At 36.0% G+C, this 22,448-nt stretch overlaps 1 protein-coding gene across 2 annotated transcripts in view; it reads right to left on the bottom strand.

The window, feature by feature from the left end:
* The window catches only part of ADGRG7 (adhesion G protein-coupled receptor G7), a 71,560-nt gene that overhangs the window by 1,227 nt on the left and 47,885 nt on the right, over window positions 1–22,448 (bottom strand). For both annotated transcript variants that reach the window (XM_023260092.2, XM_045036815.1), the window contains 4 exons: window positions 20,834–21,180; window positions 20,046–20,142; window positions 12,193–12,348; window positions 9,985–10,141 (listed from right to left, as the gene is read on the bottom strand). In XM_023260092.2, the coding sequence (XP_023115860.2) occupies window positions 9,985–10,141; window positions 12,193–12,348; window positions 20,046–20,142; window positions 20,834–21,180 (757 nt within the window). The remainder of the gene's footprint in view (window positions 1–9,984; window positions 10,142–12,192; window positions 12,349–20,045; window positions 20,143–20,833; window positions 21,181–22,448) is intronic.

Genomic DNA, 22,448 nt, shown 5'->3' with positions numbered 1-22,448 from the left:
TTCACTTCAGATGCTAATAGCAAATATTGGGTCCCCATATTACCCACACTTCTGTCTGACTTGACTACCATGACAGGGGTTCCCATAACCCACCTCCCCACTTCAGGTTTGATAATTTTCTAGAAATATTCACAGAACTCAGGAGAGCTCTTTACTTACTATTACCTGTTTATTATAAAGGATACAACCCAGGAGCAGCCAAATAGAAGAGATCATAGAACAAGGTGTGGAGGGAGGGGCATGGAACTTCCACTTCCATTCTCTGTCCAGGTGCACCACCCTCCCAGTACTTCAATATGTTCACCAACCCAGAAGCTCTCTAAACCCCTTAATTTAGGGCTTATTATAGAGGTTCCATTACACAGGTCTGGTAATTCAATCATTAGCCATTGGTGACCAACTCAATCTCCTGCCCTTCTACCTTTCCTGGAGGTTGAGGGGTGGGGCTGAAAGTTCCAAGCTTCAAATCAAGGTTTGGTCTTTCTGGCAATAAGCCTCCAGCCTAAAGCTTTCTAGGGACCCTGACCACCAGTCATTCATTAGCACACAAAGGAAACTCATATCACTCCAAAGATTCCAAGGATTTTAGGAACTGTGTGTCAGGAACTGAGGACAAAGACCAAATATTTTATGTTTGAGTGTACCAGAGTAATTTCGTTCTTTTCCTAACCTGTTTGTTTTTTTATTTCTGAAGGAGGTAGATTGACTACGGGTTACCTAATTCTTCCAGTCCAAAAAAAAAAAAAAAAATTAAGCACTTCTATTCATTGCTTTTCTGTCCTTTACATATAAAGATCAGATGTGCATGAGAAATTTGTCCATAAAAGACTAAGTACTATTTTCTGTACATTTTAAAATAAAACTACCACTTCATGAAGTCCTATTGGTATCAGATACTGCTTTTCCTTTAATCCTCATTATCTAATCCTAACACCAACCCTATGAAATGAGCCTTACTCTCCTTACTATCCTCATATTAAGTGAGAAAACTATAGCTCAGATAAACTAAGTAACTTGCCTAACATTACCCAACCACTAGTCAGTAGAGTCTGGAGTTGAACTCAACTCCATTTGGTTCCAAAATTCTTCTATCCAATATACTACTCAACCTCTTGCTAGTAACTACAATAGAAAGATATTATAAAGTATATGATAGCATCTAAGAGTCCCGTGTTAATTTCTCATTAATATCCTTTGTGGAAATAACAGTTTAAATAATATCTATAGTTGAGTAATAGTATTGTGCCAATGTTCACTTTTTGATTTTGACAACGTACCAGGGTTATATAAGATATCACTAGTGAAAGCTGGGAAAAGAGTACGTGGGAACGCTATACTATTTTGCAACTTCTTGTTTTACACTATGTCAAAATTAAAAGGTATTTTTAAAAATCCATCATGTCTCCAGATTGGCATCTCTAGAGCCCAAGCCTTATTAGGATTTATTTCTAGAATCATATCCTGTGAATACTGTGGTAGGAGACTTCTGGTACTGTGGTAAGATAACCCAAAGACTCTGAGAGGTTAACTAATAAAATCAATACATATCGGCAAGAGACAGACCAGTTCTCTGGCCAAAAGCAGGAAGGTTAACTTGATTGTTATCCAACAGGTGGTACCTACTTATCTGGGCCAGGCCTTGATGACACAAGGAAGTATGCATAGGGACACAGGTTTCAGAAGGACAAAAGTGTTCACTGACCATCCTGATTGTTCAAGGAAGAGAGATTTATTTTGAAGACATGAGAAAACTGGTCCTCTTTGTGGAGTACACTATTTCATCTTTAAATTCTAAGGTAAAGACAAGACTGGATAGAATCTCTTGTTATGCAACAATGAGGAAAAGATCTAGACCATGGAAAATTCATAAAGACACCATCCTGTGAAACTCTGTCTGAGTAGCATCCCAATATTTCTATACTCCCAAAATCCCAAAGGTGTTATTGAAAAAGACAAAATGCATGGACCAAACTAATTCTCACTAGCACAAAGATCAAATTGTGTTTTTTAAGTAATATTTATAGCACATAGTAAATGTCCATTAGAATTATAGCATTCTAAATCTAGAGGGAGGCTTACATATAAACAACTCACTTTAGTGTACATAAAAGTCAAACCCTTGTTTAAAGTGAAGATTTCTAGTTCCTACCTTGTAAATTCTGATTGACTAGGTAAGGGATGAGGCCCAGGAATAAGCATTTTAACATACTATGCAAATTATGACCTAAGCAATATTCAGACACACTTTGAAAAACATAGTATCAATTTTAACACCCTCCTCCATTTTATATTTTACATATGTCACTCAGAAAGGTTGTATGATTTTCCTAAAATCATATGAATCATTAATGGTAAAGCTGGAAGACAGCCTGACTCTCCTTTAAGCTCAGTGCTCTTGCCATATGGCCACCCTCAGTTTTACTAGACATTATTAACATTTTGTAATGAGCCTCTAGTTGTAATGTGCCATTCATATCACAGAGAAGAGAATATCCTTGCCTATACCTTCTTTCTGGTACTTTTCTAAATTCCTCATCACTCTAGGCAACAAGCTCATGAGGCAATTGGTAATCCAGACCGACTAAGTTTATCCTATTTATTTCCCTTGAGGAAGTTCCACTGGGTGTTGACAACAGTGAAAAACTACCTTATATCCATTTAGATTTAGTGGCAGGCACACATCCAGTGTTTGAGGCACTAATAAAAAGGCACTCTAGAGGGCTACCAGATAGAGTGTGAGGTGCTTACAAACATTAAACATGGTGGTAGCAATTTAAACATCCAAGCAGCTCTCACACTGCATTATACAGACTTTATCATTTGTGGTCCAGGCAAGTTTATCTAATACTCTTCCAATAGTTTCCATTTTGTATCAAAGACTTGCCTCCTCAGCGATATTTGACCAGGGCCAGAAACAACCAACACAATGGCAACTTCACACAGTGGTTACTACTTTCAGTGATGAGACAATCATCAAACACTGCAGTGTCTTCACAAAATATTAGACAAGTATAGCCCATACTGATATTAAGCAAGATGTTACCTACTATGAAAGATACACAAGCATGTTTCTTGCATGAGAGAACTGAAAACCAATTAAGAAGATGAAACTTGTATACATAAAAAGTTCATTTCTGAGTACAAGAAGAAAGAGGACAAATGAACTTACAAAACTACAATAATTCTATTTAATTTGATAAATTATATATTTTTATTTATTTAATAAATTAGTAAAGCTAGAATTAAAGTCATCACTTTACGAGTTTAAAGCCTATAAGCAAATAATTTAGTGGATTATACCAATGTCAATTTCTTGGGTTTGATGTATTATAGTTGTATAAGATGTTGTCATTGGCATAGCTGGATGAAGGGTACATAGGAACTCTCTGTATGATTTTTGTAACTTCCTAGGGGTCCAAAAAAAATTTTTTTTTAATTTTAAGGAATTGCATAAGAATGGGAAGAACCAAAAAGAAGAAGAAGGAAAAGAAAGAATTTTAACCTTTTTGCACAACATAAAATTTTAGTAAGTCTACAGAATTTCAAATAAAAAAAAAGATTACTGCCAAGAATTAAATGCCAAGCTAATTTGTGGTTCATGTGTCATGGTACCTAAAGAAAAAGTATCAGTTAGCAAAGTCCTCATTAATATTTACTAACTACCTGAGGCACCTGGGTGGCTCAGTTGGTTGAGCGTCCAACTTCGGCTCAGGTCATGATCTGGTGGTTCGTGAGTTCGAGCCACACGTCAGGCTTTGTGCTGACAGCTCAGAGCCTGAAGTCTGCTTCAGATTCTGTGTCTCCCTCTCTCTCTGCCCCTCTCCTGCTCATGCTCTGTCTCTCTCTCTCTCAATAATAAAATAAACATTAAAAAAATATATTTACTAACTACCCATTAAACAGTTATTCAAAAATATAATACTATTAATGAGATATTCATAAAGATTTAAAAGTTAAATATTAGGACATTCCAATATAAAATGACTAGCAAAAGGCATTGAAACTATGTAAGTATAAGAAAATGTAGTTGAGTATGTCAACTATACCTCAATAAAAAATATTTTTAAAGAAAAGAAAATACAGTTGAGATCATTATCAAATATGATCCAAGCATTGTAAATAGCTCATGAAAGAAAATAATGTAGACGCTATAATTTAACAACAATAATTGCGGAGTAAATTTTAAATTGTACCAATAAAACCATGAGACAGGAAGCAGCTACACTGTATTAATGTTATTACCTTAAAAAGGAAGAAATCAATACATATTGTTTTATTCTGCAAATTGAAAATTATATCCTACAAAATTGTAATGTTTAATAAACAAAGATAACAATTAACAGAGGGAAAATATTCTAATAATTAGAGATTAAGTAAAAGAATACATAATTTATATAGCACAGTAAATATAAAACATAGGAAGAAATGGATAGATGTGAAAAAAGAAAATAAGACAGAATAAAATCAAACATATTAGTTTTGATGGCTAACATTTAGCTAAAGGTAAAAGACTAACTTTTTTAATAAAATGGAAAAACAATGAGAAAATTATTTTAAAAAACACAAATCTAAATATATGGGATCTATAAAATTTTTAAATCTTTATTTTTGAGTGAGAGAGAGAGCACATACAAGCGGGAAAAGACAGAGAGAGAGGGAGACACAGAATCTGAAGCAGTTTGCAGGCTCTAAGCTGTCTTCACAGGGCCCGATGAAATCCACAAACTGTGAGATCATGACCTGAACTGAAGTCGGATGGACGCTTACCCGACTGAGACACCCAGGTGTCCCTAAATATATGGAATTTAAAATGAGGTAAGTCAAAACCAAAGTGACATAGAAAGCTTAAAGATTAAAACTATAAGTAGATAAGATCAAATAAAAACAAATTAGAAGTTGCTACATTAATACATAGAAAATCATACTTCAAGACAAAATGGGACCGAGAGTGCCTTGTTATATCAATGAAAGATATAATGCACCAGAAATATACAACATCCATAAATTTCTAGGAACATGAAATACAGCATTAAATTGTATAAATACAAATAGCAAGATTTCATATACAGAGGGAAAAGTCCTGGTAGTATTTTTTATCAGAGTAAAAGTCATTGTTCACTATGAAAGAAGGCATACAGTTAAGACACACAGAGAGAAATTCTGATTTCAAGATAAGTCTTTCAGGGGTGCCTGGGTGGCTCAGTTGGTTAAGCATCCAACTCTTGATTTCAGCTCAGGTCATGATCTCATGGGTCATGAGTTCGAGCCCTGCACCAGGCTCTGCACTGACAGTGCACAGCCTGCTTGGGATTCCTTGTCTCCCGCTCTCTGTCCCTCCCCTGCTTGCTCTCTATCTCTCTCTCTCTCTCAAAACAAATAAACATTAAAAAAAATTTTAAGATAGGTCTTTCAGTAATGCATACTTGTTTTATCTTAGAGTTTGACATTCTGCATGCATACACACAAACAAAAATCCTCTAAGGTCAAGCAGAATTATCTTCATTTTTAATCTAACATTTTTGTTCATTTATGTCACTATTTTTATCATGATAAAAATCAAAAGATCACCATAATCCTTCTTACAGTAGATTCTCCCAAAATACTAATAGAATGGCTTTCAAAAAAGAGAAAGAATATAAATCTTCATCTCCGATTTTAATACAAAATATAAATGCAATGTTTTTTAAAAGATTTATAATTAAACATATACTTGAAATAAGACTCAAGGAATAAAAGCACCTTTAGTCTTATGTATAATTATGTCACAAAAACAACTTCATAAGGTTCTTCTTTTATTAAATCAACCCTCATGAAGATAAAAACTACAAACTCTGAATAAAATATTTTTTAAAACCTACCTGAAGACACTGAAGGACAAATAAAAGCAGTTTGAAACTGGAAGGAGAATCTACATTTAAGAAAAAAGGAACTATAACTGGGTAGGATTCCTGTTATGTGTGGTTTTTTAATATCTTTCTGCCAAAAAGCACACTCTGATCAGCCCCACACAGGATGACTAAATGAGGGGTTAAAATAGGCAGTCTTATTAGGTTGAAGAATTAGAGGACAGGATTTAGGGCAACTACAACATCTGAAAAATAAGGAAGAATATTCAGAATATCCAGGAGGAAACAGAGAAGGGGAGCTCCAGATTCTGTTTATAAATTCTACCCAAATCTCTAATTACCTATAAACTGTAAATGCATAGAGTAAACACTAAGAAGTCTGTCTATGGCTAAAAAAGACTACATAGAGATTTCAGCTGTTGTCCACCCTAGGAGAGATAGTTTTCAGTTTTAGTCCAGCTAAGCTAATTATATGCTAAGTCCATTCTTGGTAGGAATAAAACAGAATGCAGAGTTGCTGCAGTGTATTATTTATAATGTCCAGGAAACAACCAAAATTACTAGACATATAAAGAAACAGGAAAACAAGGCTCATAGTAAACAAAAAGATAATCAGTAGAGATTGACTAAAATGACCCAGATGTTAGAGTTAGCAGACAAAGATTTTAAAGTGTTATGACAATACACGTAAAGTTGTAAAAGAAAATGTACTGAATTATGAGCCAAAAATTAAGAAAATCATCAAAATAAAACCTATTAAAATTATAAGATAAAAATTCTGAAATGAAAAAAAAATACAGTATCTGAAATAAAAGTCACTAAATAGAGTTAACAGAAGACTGGAAATGATTAAAGATAAAATCAATGTCCTTGAAGATGGATCACTAAGATAATCCTATCTGATGAACAGCAAGAATAAAGAATGGTAAAGAATAAACAGCTCAGGAACCTGTGGAACAATATCAGATGGTCTAACATATATGATTAAAGTCCCAAAAAAGAGAAAAGTAAAATAACAGGGTAGAGAAAGTATTTGAAAAAATAAAGTTCAAAAATTCCTCAAGTTTGGTGAAAGATCTAAATAAACAGATTCTAGGAACTCAGCAATCCCAAGCAGAATGAATGCAAAGAAAATAATACCTGGGCATATCCTAGTGAAAATGCTGAAAATCAAAGATAAAGAGAATCCTGAAAGCAACCAGAGGAAAATAAAGCGTTACATAGATGGGGGGGGGGGGGCGGGGGCGGGAATATGAAACACTGAGTGTGTCCCATTAGAAACTAGAGCAGGTTTGTGAAATGACTTCTTCATAATACTTCATAAAAGTGAAAAAAATTTTCAACCCATAATTCCATATTCAATGATAGTATCCTTCAAAAATGAAGGCAAACAGAAGAATAAAACACTTAAAATGGCAACAGAAAACAAATGGCAAAATGGTACATATAAATTCACCCATATTAATAATTATATCAGCTCTAAATAGACTAAATGTTACTTAAAAGACAGAGATTGTCAGGATGAACAAAAGGGTAATACCTGCCTATTTGCTATCTACAAGATACATACTTTTAATGTAAAAGCACAGATAGGTTGAAAGTGAATATATTAAAAAAATATATACCCCATTAATCCAATATATACAAGAAGGCTGAATATCAGATAAAGTAGATGTCACAACAAAGAGTACTTTCAGAGTTATAGATGGGCATTTCCAAAGGACAGTCGATTCCCTCAGAAGACATCACAATAATAAATGTATATGCATCTAATAGCAGAACTTTAAAATATGTGAAGCATATTGACAGAATTAAAGGCAAAATAGACAAATCCACAATCACAGTTAGAGATTTTAATGCACCTCTTTCAGCAATTGAGAAAAACAGGAAAAAATATTGGTAAGGATAGAAAATCTGTACAATACTAAAAATCATCTTAACCCTACTGACATTTTTAGAACACTACACCCAACTACACAATGCACATTCCTTTCAAGGGTAAATGTTTTATCAAGATATAGCAATTCATATCCATAAAACCATCATCAATAAATTTAAAAGAAATGAAATAAAAAATTCACACAGAACTTACCAAGACTGAATAATGAAATAACAGAAAACCTAAATAGACCAATAGCAAGCAAGAATATTGAATAAGTAATCAAAAGCTTCCTAATAAAGAAAAGTCCAGGACCTGATTACCTCACAGATGAATTCCACCACACATTTAAAAAATAATTAATATTAATTCCTCTTAAACTCTTCCAAAAAGCTGAAGAGGATAGAATACCTCCAAACTCATTTAACAAGGTCAACATTATCCTGATACTAAGCCAGACAAGGACACTGCTGGAAAGAAAATTGCAGGCCAATATCCTTGATGAACATAGACGCCAAAATCCTCAACAACTATGGGAGGTGATAGATGTTTTAATTATTTTGATCTTGGCAATCATTCAATAATGTATATGTATATCAAATCATGTTATACACTTTAAATATATACAATTATAAAAATGAACTATTGGGACCTATTCAAGATAAAAAGCTTCTGCACTGCAAAGGAAACAATCAGCAAAACTAAAAGGTAACCCACATAATGGGAAAAGATATTTGCAAATGACATACCAGATAAAGAGTTAGTATCCAAAATCTATAAAGAACTTACCAAACTCAACACCCAAAAAACAAATAATCCAGTGAAGAAATGGGCAGAAGACATGAATAGACACTTTTCCAAAGAACACATCCAGATGGCCAACAGACACATGAAAAGATGCTCAATATCACTCATCATCAGGGAAATACAATCAAAACCACACTGAGATACCACCTCACACCGGTCAGAGTTGCTAAAATTAACAACTCAGGAAACAACAGCAAAGATATGGAGAAAAGGGAACCCTCTTGCAATGTTGGTGGGAATGCATACTGGTGTAGTCACTCTGGAAAACAGTGTGGAGGTTCCTCAAAAAATTAAAAATAGAACTACCCTACAACCCAGCAATAGCACTACTAGAAATTTATCCAAAAGATATTGGAGTGCTGATTCATATGGGCACATGTACCTAATGTTTATAGCAGCACTTTCAACAATAGCCAAATTAAGGAAAGAGCCTAAATGTCCATCAACTGATGAATGGATAAAGAAGATGGGATTTATATATACAATGGAATACTACTTGGCAATGAAATCATGCTATTTGCAGCATCGTGGATGGAACTGGAAGGTGTCATGCTGAGTGAAATAAGCCAGTCAGAGAAAGAGAGATATCATATGTTTTCACTCATATGTGAATCTCGAGAAACTTAACAGAAGACCATGGGGAAAGGGAAGGTGAAAAAAAAATAGTTACAGAGAGGGAAGGGGGCAAACCATAAGACACTCTTAAATACAGAGAACAATCTGAGAGTTGATGAGGGAGTGGGGGAAAGGGGAAAATGGGTGATGGGCACTGAGGAGGGCACTTGTTGGGATGAGCACTAGGTGTTGTATGTAAGCAATGAACCACAGGAAAATACCCCCCAAAACCAAGAGCACACTGTATACACTGTATGTTAGCTAACTTGACAATAAATTCTATTTAAAATAAATAAATAAATAAATAAATAAATAAATAAATGCAATTATATCTGTCAATTATTCCCAATTATTACACAATAAAGGTTTTTTTTTTTAAGATAAGACACATAATCTTATAAAATTGTTAGAAAACAGAGAGAAAGAAAAAAATCAGCCAATCCCACAGGGATCTAAGCTCCAGCAATAACTGTAACATTGTCCTTGTCAAGCATGGTGAGGAGCTGTCGTGAACCTATTGCATGGGAGACAGGAATCAGAAGTGTTTGCCAAGCCAATTGCTGTACAAAATTTCTTCTGCTTAGAGAAGAGAAAATAACGTGGTCCAACCCTACTATAATTATATTCTATAAACTCCATCCAGGAAAGGACACAGTAGGTAGGTCATAAAGAGATTTCTTTCCTCTTCCTTCAAAATGTACTAAAAATAGAGTCTCCTAAAATGTAATAAACAATGACCTTCAGGGGTTTCAAAAGAAGAAAACTTCAGTTTAGTCCAGGGTGATGTCATCTCCACCACTGCATGGTGTGCTACTTTCAGACTAACCCACACCATACCTGAGTAGTGTTGAAAAGGCAGAACATGTAGCTGAAGACAGTCCTGATGACATCATTATCAATTAGCATAAGGTATGCCAGAATCCAGGTAATTCCAAAAACAACTGCAATTGATAACATACTAAGAATCTTCTTTAGGGATGAAACCTTTTTTGTGCTAGGTAAGAGAAAGTAAGAAAGAAAATATGAGATTTTTACTTACTAATATAATTTTATTCATTAATATCATGGTTACCCTCTAATTGAGAATACATATTCAGCTGTCCATACACACTATTTAACAATATTATGCATTAGGTGGAAAAAGCATATTAGACCTATGTCCAGATAAAATATGATTTAGCAAGCTTTATTTGTAAAGAACGTGATACCTGCTTAAAAGCTCAGGCATAATCAGTCCCTTAAATACTACTGCAGTCATACACAGTACTACTGTGTGTGAAATTTCACACACAAAAATATCAATGTTTTCTTTGTAAAGGAATTTTATTTTGGTAATTACTTTGTGGATCAGCCAGTGAGCAATCCTTTTCTGAACATCTGGGACTTTCCCATGATGCAGGTTGATACAGGAATGACAGGTTATTACAATGTAGAAATGTAGGAATCTGGGCTCAGCCATATGACTTACAAGTGGGATGTTAGCAATTGTTCCACAAGCAGAAGCTTGAATGCATTTTGCTCAGTAGAGCCGGCCTTTTTTTATTGCTCTTTGGAATCCTAACTTCACTATGTCAAGAAGCATAGACTGGCCTAATTGATAATGAGAGACCACATGGAGCAAAGCTTAGTTTTCCCAGCTGAGCAGCTCTCACTCAAAACCAACCAACCAAACACCATCAGGCATAAAAATAAGTCATCTTAGATCATCCATCCATATTCAAGCCATCCAAGACCAGAAAAACCACCTGATCAACATTCAAATTTATGACGAATAGTAAATATTTGTCACTCTAAGCCACTAAGTTTGGGGTGGTTTGTTATGCAGCAAAAGCTAACGGATACAATGAAAGATAGTTTGTTAAGCAATTAAACTGTGACCTGATTTTCACTGTAACTAAGCCAACTTAAGAACAATGATCTACCAGTCAAAATTAGAGATACACATTTGTTGCTGTCCATGGCCAAAATGATACCGCTTTGTACAAAGCAAATATAACTAATGTGCAATTAGACTAAGAAGATTTTACCAAGATTTTTCTTCATTACCAGTAAAATAAAGATTTGAAAGATTATCAGTGATAGTCTTTTCCCCCCACATTTCCTCTCAATGTGGACTATCATTCGTATAGGAAAGATGATACTTACTCTTGATCAATAAAGCACATATTTAAGATGATATTCCCACTAATGACAGTTTTCACCCATATGTGCATACCAAATGGATCCATTCAGTGACCAACAAAACTCACAGATGTGCTTATGGTAAATGTACTGGTGATAAACACAGTCTTGTAAAATTAAACCTGCTGGGTTCATGGCTTCATTAGCACTGTGTTCTAACCAATCTGCATTGTTGGGAGGTGGGGATGGACAGTATATTTGTTTAACAGTTTCTGTTATTTGTCTCTCCAACTGAAAGCTGTTTTGTTTACCAGGGATGACAATGAAAAAGCTTATTGGAGTCAGAAAGGTTGTAGAAAGGAGAGAAGCAGTATACATGGGAATTGATAATCCAGAGAATCCAGCATATGTCCCCCCTGCAGGAAATGTGGACCCACTGTTTCCAGATGCTCTAATATTTTCAAGAGAAAATACAATTTTTAAGTTAAATCTCCCAATTTTATATGTTTTAAATGAATTTTAAAAACAAAGCCATACTCAGATTCAAGAAACACATGTAAAATATAGCCTGTAGCTCTAGTTACCAGCATCTCCTCACAATCTTCCAACTTCTTTAATTATCCAAATCTTATTTCTTGAATATTTGAGACTGGGAGAGAAAATTTTTTTTTCTTGAAGTCTTTGGGTTTAGTTTTTAGTTGGGCTCATATAGCACAAAAGTGTGTTATATAATACATTGTTGGAAGATGAGGGGAAGATTTACTTTCTGAGACAAAGTTTAAAAGAAAATCTGCCTTGCAAACCACGTATCCTTGCCATTGTACCAGAGTCTGAAAACTCTTTGGGGAACTGTGGGCATATTAAAGTGCTGTATTATGTATCAGATGAGTCATGCCTGAAGTTTCCCATAATTGGTAATCTTACCTTGTCAGATTGCGATTATTCTTCCATATCACTTTGACTATGATGATAATAAATATAACAATATTGTTGATGAGGATAATAGTCACAGGTAAGACGAATGACCATAAAAATGGACTAGTTATAAGGTCTTTTTTATCTGGAACTTCCAGCCAGCAGCTATGGAGAGAAAAAAAATAATTTTAGTAGACTACAAAAGCTATACATACTGGTTCTCTATGTTATTAACGTTACTGACATTCATTTTACTGAAAGAACTGCTAAAAGCCAATATTGCTTCGCATTCCATATATTTGAAATGACTTTCAAGAATTCAACCACTAGAAAAAAAAAAATGAAATGGATTAGTTCTGCTGTATTTCTTGATGTATGGGCTAGTGGAAAGAAAATGGCTTTTCAGTCAGGCAGACCAAATTTACATGTCGCTCTATCACTTACTAGATGTCTGACTTTAGGGAAGTTATTGTTTTATTTCATTCTTGAACATGTAGGACATCGAATGGTTCAAAATTTTAAAGGTAAAAATAATCAGAGAAAGACAACTACCCCTACAACCATCCCTCCTACAACTATCCCTTCTCACCTAGTTTCTATCTCCAGTGTTAATCAATGTTTCTTGTGTATTCTTCCAGATTTAGGCTATGCATAAACCATCAATTGTTTTTTCTGATTTTTAAACAAATCATAATATATGATACTTCTATACCTTACTTAACAACATCTCTTGGAGATAACTCCAGATGAGATTATAAAGATTGTTCTCATTACTTTTTATAGCTACATACTGCTCCATTATTTTGTTATACCATAAATTATTTACATAGTTTCTTACTTTATAAAAATATTTTAATAGTTATTTAACCTTACTGCATCTGTTTTGTTTTGGTTTTTTTGTTACTGTTACAATTAGTGATGGTGGTTTTGGTGATGTTTTTTCTCATCTATGAAGTATAGTAATCACTTCCTGGCATTGTTGTAAGAATGAATTCATTTATTTAATAAGTATTTATAGAACACATGCTATGTGACAGACATTGTTCTAGATATCAGATATTAGAAGTGAACAACAAAATAATCCAAATATTCTTTCTGTATGACATGATACTATATACAGAAAACTCTAAAAACTCCACCAAAAGAACTGATAAATGAATTCAGTCAAGTTGCAGGAAATGAAATCAATGTACAGAAATCTGTTGCATTCCTATACCCTAATAATTAAGCAGCAGAAAGTGAAACTAAGAAAACAATGTCATTTACAATTGCACCAAAAACAATAAAATGTCTAGGAATAAACTTAACCAAAGAAGTGAAAGACCTGTACTCCAAAAACTATAAAACACTGATGAAAGAAATTCAAGATGACACAAAGAGATGGAAAGACATTCTATGCTCATGGATTGGAAAAAAAAGTATTATTAAAATGTCTATACTACTCAAAGCAATCTTCAGATTTAATGCAATCCCTATCAAAATACTGTGGGAAATAAGCTTAGAAACTCCCTGGGCTTGCACCAATGGGTTAACAAGGCATAAAGAATTACAAAGCCATAGGATGCTCACACCCAAGTTTGGGTAAATAAGATTAGGTGAATAAGGATAGAGAAGGGGGGCTAAGGCCCCCAAAATAGAGTGGGGGGCAAAGCCACCAGAATTGGGGGGGGGCAAAGGCCCCCATACAAAGGTATATCTGGTAAGCAAGATTAGGTATTCAGGGCAAAAATGCTCCCCAACTTAGTACTATAACAGAAAGCTGCTTTCACAGAAAGAAAGGACCAAATCAGGTAAACAGGTACCTAGGGCTGTAGACCTGATGTGGGTGAAGCTGCTCAGAGTGGAGCTGATTAGCAAAAGAAAAGGTGCCTTGTTAACCCTGAGGTTACTTGCTCTGTTTTATCCCCTACACTGGTTAAGATAAACAGACACGGTGCCTCATGTCTGCTGTTAACAACCTCCTGCCCATCTGCCCGGCACCAGGATTTTGTTTTATATTGACCCAAACTCCTAACACTGTATATCTTCAAAACCCCCTTTCCCTCATGCCCATGCGTTAATGTTCACAAATTCATTGTCTCTTTGTACATGTCCATCACATTTGTAAGTCTTCTGATCTTAATAAATACGGGGCAAGCACTCTTATTCGGAGCTCTTGTCTTTTCCCAGACATTAGCCATCTCTCACTTTTAATCCTGCATCCACTCTCTTGCTGAACAAGAGAGAACTTTAGGCTTAGAGTCTACAACAAATACTAACAGCATTTTTCATAGAACTAAAACAATCCTAAAATTTGTATGGAACCACAAAAGACCTCAAATAGCCAAAGCAAATTTGAAAAAGAAAAACAAAACTGGAGGTATCACAATTCCAGACATCAAGTTATATTATAAAGTGGTACTTTAAAACAGTATAGTACTGGCATAAAAACAGACACACAGATCAATTAAATAGACCAGAAAGCCCAGAAATAAAGCCACAATTATATGGTAAATTAATCTTCAACAAAGAAGGAATGAATATACAATGGGAGAAAGACAGTATCTTTAATAAATGATGTTAGGAAAACTGGACAATTACATGCAAAAGAATGAAACTGGACCATTGTATCTTACCATGCACAAAAACAAACTCAAAATGGATGAAAGACCTATATGTGACGCCTAAAATATAACAACCCTTGAAGAGAGCACAGTAATGTCTCTAACATTGGCGACAGACACATTTCCCTACATATATCTCCTTAGGCTATGAAAATAAAAGCAAAAATAAACTGTTAGGACTATACCAAAGCCAAAAGTTTCTGCACAGTAATGGAAACAATCAACACAACTATAAGGCAACCTACTGAATAGGAGAAGATATTTGCAAATGACGTATCCGATAAAGGGTTACTATCCAAAATATGTAAAGAACTGATACAACTCAATATCTGTAAAACAAATAATCCAATTAAAAATGGTCAGAAGATATGAAAAGACATTTCTCCAAAGAAGACATCCAGATGGCCAACAGACACACGAAAGATGTTCAATATCACTCATCATGAGGGAATTGGAAATCAAAACTACAATGAGATACCACCTCATGCCTGTCAGAATGGCTAAAAACAAAACACAAGAAACAGCAAGTGTTGGCAAGTGTACAGGCAAGGGTACGGAGAAAAAGGAACCCTCTTCGTTAAATTTAAAGAACCAGGAATGCAAGCTGGAACAGCCACTATGGAAAACAATATGGGGGTTCCTCAAAAAAATAAAAATAGAACTTCCCTACAATCCCAGCAATTGCACCACTGGGTATTTACCCAAAAAATACAAAATGACTAATTCAAAAAGATACATGTATACCCATGTCTATTGAAGCATTATTTACAATAGCAAACTATGGAAGCAGCCCAAGGGTCCATCGACAGATGAATGGATAAAGATGTCTCACACACACACACACACACACACACACACACACACACACAATGGAATATTATTCAGCCATAAAAAAGAATGAAATCTTGCCATTTGCAACAATGGATGGAGATAGAGAGTATAATGCTAAGGAAAATAAGTCAGACAAAAACAAATACCATATGATCTCACTCATATGTGGAATTTAAGAAATGAAACAAATGAGCAAAGGAAAAAGAGAGAGAGAGACAAACCAAGAAACAGACTCTTAACTACAAAGAACAAACTGATGATTACAAGAGGGGAGGTGGGGGGGGGGATGGGTGAAATAGGTGATGGGGATTAAAGAGCACACTTACCATGATGAAAAAAATTAAAAAATAAAAATTCCTTTTTTTAGTGATTTTGAAGGAGAGGAATACATAAAACTAACAAATAAAATATATACTGTGTCAGATGGTTACCAGTGCTATGGAGAAAAATAAAGCAGGTATTGAGAGTAGGTATTACTATGTGTATGTGTATGTGTATGTGTATGTGTATGTGTATGTGTATGTATATGTGTTGGGGGGAGGGTTTCAATTTAAATAGAGTTGTCAGAAAAAGCATTATGGAAAAAAGTGAAATTTCTTTCAGCAAAGATCTGAAGTAGATAAGGGGGAGGGTGTTCTAGGCAGAGAGAACAGCAAGTGCAAAGACCCTGATTTGAGAACTGAAGGAATAGCAAAGAATCTAGTGCAGCTAGACATAGCATGTAGATGGCATTAGTGAAAAGATGCAAATTATGTTATGGCTTTATTAGTTGTTGCATGTACTCTTGATGAGAAGGAGAAACCTGACATGATCTGTCTTGAGATCTGGAAGTATTACTCTAGCTAGATGCAGGGATAATAGAAGAGGATACACAAGAGGAGGAAATCACCTAGGAGTCTATTACAATAATCTGGTGACTTGGACCAGGAGAGGAGATGTTAGGAAAGAGTCTGATTCCCAATATATTTAAAGTAAAGCAAAGGATTTATTTACAGGTTGGATGTGAGATGTAGGAGAATTAAGAGTGATTCCAAGTTCTTTGGCCTGAGTACCTAGAAGGATGGAGTTTACCATTAGTGAGATGGGGAAAATGATAAGAAGAGCAGGTTGGGGAGTGAAGACCAGAAGACATCCCATTAGACACCCAAGTGGAGGTGTCAGGTGGGCGCTATTATTTTTTTAATGTTTATTTTTGAGAGAGAGAGAGAGAGAGAGAGAGAGAGAGAGAGAGAGAGAGAGAGAGAAAAGACAGAGTGCAAGTGGGGGAGGGGCAGAGAGAGGGGAGACAGAATCTGAAGCAGGCTCCAGGCTCTGAGTTGTCAGCACAGAGCCTGATGCGGGGCTCCAACTCAAAACCGTGAGATTATGACCTGAGCCAAAGTCAGATGTTTAACCGACTGAGCCACCCAGGCGCCCCAGGTGGGCATTATTATTAACAAAATAATTTAAGACTCCCTGGCATTTAGTTAATGTATGTTTTCTTTCCCCTGTGGGCAAAACACCATTATTATACATGTCAGAGGATTTCTAAACTGTTTTGCATTGTAATTTGTTATATTTTAAATTATTAGAAACTTATTTCTAATCCAAATGACCTAGAAGGAAACTGGGAAGATGTTCAAATCTCTGTAATGAATTAAAAAATAAAAAGGAGTGCCTTCATCCATTAACAGATAGAGTAGGTCTATCCTTAAATAAAATGGTGAGAGTGAGCAAGTTTATCTTCAGGATTTTAGGCTTTCCTTTCATGTGTAACTGGAGGCCAACCCTCCTGCCATTCACAGAAGAAACAGGAGAGCACTTGGCTGAGAATTTAATGAAATCCTTCTGAGAGTAAGGATTTCAAATCTCTAGAAGCAACTTGGTGACAAAGCGAGCGGCTATCAAAAGTTTTATTTTTAAAAAATATTTTTTAACATTTATTTATTTTTGAGAGAGAGAGAGAGTGAGCTGTCAGCACAGAGCCCAATGCAGGGCTCAAACTCACGAGCTGTGAGATCATGACCTGAGACAAAGTTGGGCACTTAACTGGCTGAGCCACCCAGGCACACTGCAAGTGGCTATCAAAAGTTTTAAGTGAAAAAGATGAACACACTTCTTATCTAGGCAGTCTAGAGAAACACAGCTTAAGAGGGGAAGAAAGGATAGAGAAAGAAAATGAACAATACACATCTATTGGATAAAGACAGACTTGTTAATTATGAAACAATTTGACAAATATATATACATATACAAATATATATACATATATATTTTTTTCCTTACCTGAGTCTTGAGTTGTTTCTACTTTTGACAATACAATTTCTGAGGATTACTATTTGTACTATAGATCTGTGTGTGTGTGTGTGAATGTGTGTGCGTGCGTGTGTGCCTATAAATGTACGCAGGACTTCTCAGCCACCTCATACCACTGGGGAGACCTGGAAGGGAAATAGGCTTAGATACCCATGGTCGTCAGGAAGTATGCACTAAGACAGGACTCCTCACCCCCTCTTTCCTTTGTCCTTCCTGGAGAGAGAGTCGTGCTTAATCTCTTCTCATAATAGCCTTTCCTATTGTTATTCTGGGTTTAATAACTCAGATTTGAGAAATAGGCTGTCTAAGAGAGGATGGTTCCTACAGTCAGACTAACCCTTTTAGGTATGAAGTGGAATTTCTAGAATTAAGATTGGAGAGCACACAATGGAGGCTGATCTGACAAATAGCTATGGACCTGAGGTCTGGAGAGCATCACAAGTGGACCTCAGATGAACTGTTTAATTCCATGGTGATTTTGCCAGGAAACATACCATGAAGACAGCTCTATCATATGCAGCATTCACCTGAAAAGAACTTCCCTCTCGGGCATTATAATTTTCCATGTTACCTCAATCCTTCAGGAAAGTATGAAATAGCCTATATGATGGCAGCACCGACAATCAGGGGATGGAGCATTAAAGAGGAGTGTGTCCTGCCCTGCAGTCACCCCTTAATTGGGTCCTTGCAGAGATAGCCATACATGAGGGGAACTGGGTTAGGGGTTTCACGTGTGACTGGCAGAGCTGGGAGCAGTGGGGGAGAGTGCGGGATATGGTGGTATAATTGCTGGGAGGGTAACTCAAGAAACCAAAAAATACTCCCTTCTCTTTCCACAGACATCCTGAAAAAATGTGACCATTGATGCATGTGTATAGGGTGAAAAGTGGGGGATGAGTCCAAGATGAGGCAGATATTCATGTTAAGCATCCTTCCTCTCTTCCCAACTTCTATTATCAGTTGCTTAGTGTCTTCCTTAACACCTACAGTGTGCTCAGGAAAGAATCTGCTCTTAATTATTTATAGCTCAATGTGAATATATCTAAGATGGTAGGCTTCTTTCTCCTGAAGGCCTTGGCAGTAGTATGTCTAGCCCTGTCCCAGGGTTAGGGAAGGAAATCAGTGATGCTATATGAAGTGAATTACCTGTCCCGTGAGATATTTGCATCTTACCCCTGTTCTGTAATTGTGGAATTAAAACATTTTTTAACTAATTAAGAGATATTTAACCCTAATTAAACAGAGAAAATAGTACCTGGAGTATTTGGCCCCTAAAATCAAGCCAGGAAGATAGCTTCCTAGTCTACAGTTGGGCATGGTCAGCCCTGGAACTAGATATGCACCCTGACTACACAGACTTTCCTTGGGTGTACTGGCACATTTCCTAGAATTCTGTTGTTGTTTTTTTAAGTTGCTTTGGGACCTAAGGTGGATCTGGGGATGAGAATGGCTGGATTATAAAAGGAGAAGGAAGGATAAATTAAAGAGCAGTTGCTGTTTGGCAGCAGACACACATGTAAAGAGTTCAGCTCAGTTTTCTTCTCTCCCACCTCACATAAAAAGCAAACACCATACAGTCAGGTATTTCCATTAGTAAGAGTTAATTATTCACACTACAATCACAGAAAGAATTTGTAATATGTGATAAATCATCATCAAGTATTCATTATAATCTTATCAATAAAGAACTGGTAAAAAGCATGGATAGTGCTTTTCAAGTTATGAAATATTTTCACACTCGCTTGACCCCTCACCATGACCTCAGAGTGGGTATTACTATCCTTGTAATTCCCATTTTCTAGATTAAAAAAACTAAGATAAAGGGTTACTAAGGATCACACATATTGTGTCCTATGATTTTCAGGCTTAATTAAAGAAGACAAATCTAATATAAGAAGTTCAGATTATAAATTTAGAAGGTAATTACTTGTTTTACGAAAGGATTTATCATAGGAAACTTTCATGTCACTATATTTAAAATATAATGTGTTCTTTGAGAATTTGAAATACCCACTTATAATATGACAGTTATAAAGTGAGATTCATATGTACATTGATACTTACATTCAATATCACTGAACAGTTACACTCTTATATCAAATAAATGAACATTTCTTAAAAATATAAACTCACATTTCCTCTTGCCGGTACTCTAACTCCCATTGTGGATCATTTCTATTCTGACAAAAAATAATTCCCACTGTCAGAGCCACCACGATAGCTGGGACTCCTATGTGGCAAAAGAGAGGCACCAAATTAATAATTTACCCAAAACTGAAATTAATTATAAAAGAACACAAATGAATTATACGTCTGACCCTTTTCAAGACTGTTATTCTTTCTACTCTAGACAATGTACTAAATGACCTACAGATGTAGGTCAATGGTGGACATAATTTTTCTGTAACTCTTTGCCTCTGTCTTTTATTGTTGGCTGTACATAATAACCTGATACTATTTCTGATTCCTTTGTAACACTTACCACAATTTCCATTCTTAAATGGCCTAATTCCTCTTTCACTTGAAGAAATTTAAATTTAGATACCACGAACACAATTCTTTTCTGGAACTTGAAAATTTTTGAAATTATTTTTCTTAGAGTCACTCTGGTTTTCTTGAAATATTTCTTTTAAAGTAGCTAGGAAACACATTATATGTGGTCTAAATTTCAAATCAAACTACTAGAGATGTTAAAGGAAATTAACATTTGAGTTTAGCTTATGATGTGACTAGTACAGCTGCCTGATCACACGTGTCTCCTTCCCAGGAGTGCGAACAACCAGGCAGAAGGCACTCCTGGTGGTGCTGGCTTTCCATCACCCCTACCTAAAGGACTTGGGCTGTTAGGCCTTAAGTAGGTATTTGTTTAAATTATTTCAAGAAAATTAAATGTATGACTAAGTGGAAAAGCAAACACTTGCCCCATCCTATTAAAGAGATGAACACAATGAAATGTTGAGGAAGAGGCTTCATGGTCCTAATTAGCAGGAAATAGAGTTGGGCAGCACTGATTCCAGTCCAGGTAAATGTCACTAACAGGAAATAGTGGAGCAAGACAGCCATCACAGTGCAGGTGGGATTCGAGATGACAACAGTATCTTGCGTGGGTATTTCATTTTTATCAGAATCCATCTTATTGGTGTCATTATCACGTTTCACTAAGTTTTTATTGGAGTTTTCGATTCCAAACACAAAGAGGAGGTTAAAAATCAACATTGACGTGCACAGGCTGACGAACACCCAGGTTACTGAGGTTTTTCTGACGTTCCTAAAAACAAGTAAATATAATTGAACAAACAGAACATCTGCAAAAAATAAACTCTAGTGAAATTGTGAGTGAAAAAGAAATATTATTACTTGATGTAAACCCAGCTCATAGCCCATGGGCCAGCTGGTAAACCTACCTTTCCAACTGCACCAGAAGAGCTCACTGTCCTCTCATTTCCACAGAGAAGTGAGTTAGAGAAAATAGGTCAATACATCTTTTCTTTTTTTTTTTAAGTTTATTTATTTATTGAGAGAGAAAAAGAGAGCAGGGGAGGGAGGAGAGAGAGAGACAGAGAGAGAGAGAGAGACAGAGACAGAGACAGAGACAGAGACAGAGACAGACAGAGAGAATCCCAAGCAGGCTCCATGCTGTCAGCTTGGAGCCCAATGTGGGGCTCAAACCATGAGATCATGACCTGAGCCAAAACCAAGAGTCGGATGTTTAACTGACTAAGCCACACAGGTGCCCCCGATACATCCTTTCTTGAAACTGTTATAATAAAAGGTAACTGCTATTCAGCAGAGAGGACTCCCACTGGATTCTACTTTCTGGTATCTATATGCTGTGTAATCCTCTCCCAGGGCTAACCTGTGTCTTGATCTCCCTAATGAAATGCGCCAGAAGGCCTAGAAGCCAGGGCCAACTTATTCACCAAAGTAGTGCTTAGGACCAATGATAGTTTTATGGCCCACAGCAAAGTTTTAACTCCTTTTAAAACCAAAAGGGAAAATAATTAACTATTATAGGTCAAAGAATAAATATGAACATATAATATTAATATATTCACCTTTATACCTATACAGTGGTGAAACATTTTCTGATTTTTCTTTTTTTTTATGGAGGAAAAGACTCCATAAAGGCACTCTGCCCATGAAACTCAAACCAAGCTTTCTTTCCCCTTCGTGCTTCTGGAAGTTTTGAGCCACCAGGTAAAAAGTCTAGCTAACCTATTGAAGAAACTACATAGGAATTCTCTGGGACTATGTGGAGAGGGAGAAAGACCCATCTCTCCCAGCATACCAGATGAGCCCCAGATTAGCCTAACTCCACCCACCATCTGACTCCTCACAGGAGACCATAAGAGAGACCAATGGAAGAATCACAGCTGAGCCCCATCAAGCCACTTGAGCCCAAATTAAGTCCTTAGACATAACAAATTAATGTTTTAAGCCACTAACTTTTGGGGTGCCGGGGTGGCGCAGTCCGTTAAGCGTCCGACTTCAACCAGGTCACAATCTCGCGGTCCGTGAGTTCGAGCCCCACGTCAG

The sequence above is a fragment of the Felis catus genome, chromosome C2, assembly GCF_018350175.1.
Source record: "Felis catus isolate Fca126 chromosome C2, F.catus_Fca126_mat1.0, whole genome shotgun sequence".
NCBI lineage: Eukaryota > Metazoa > Chordata > Mammalia > Carnivora > Felidae > Felis > Felis catus.
The sequence above is the reverse complement of the archived record's forward strand: the minus strand, read 5'-3'. Positions and strand labels throughout refer to the sequence as shown.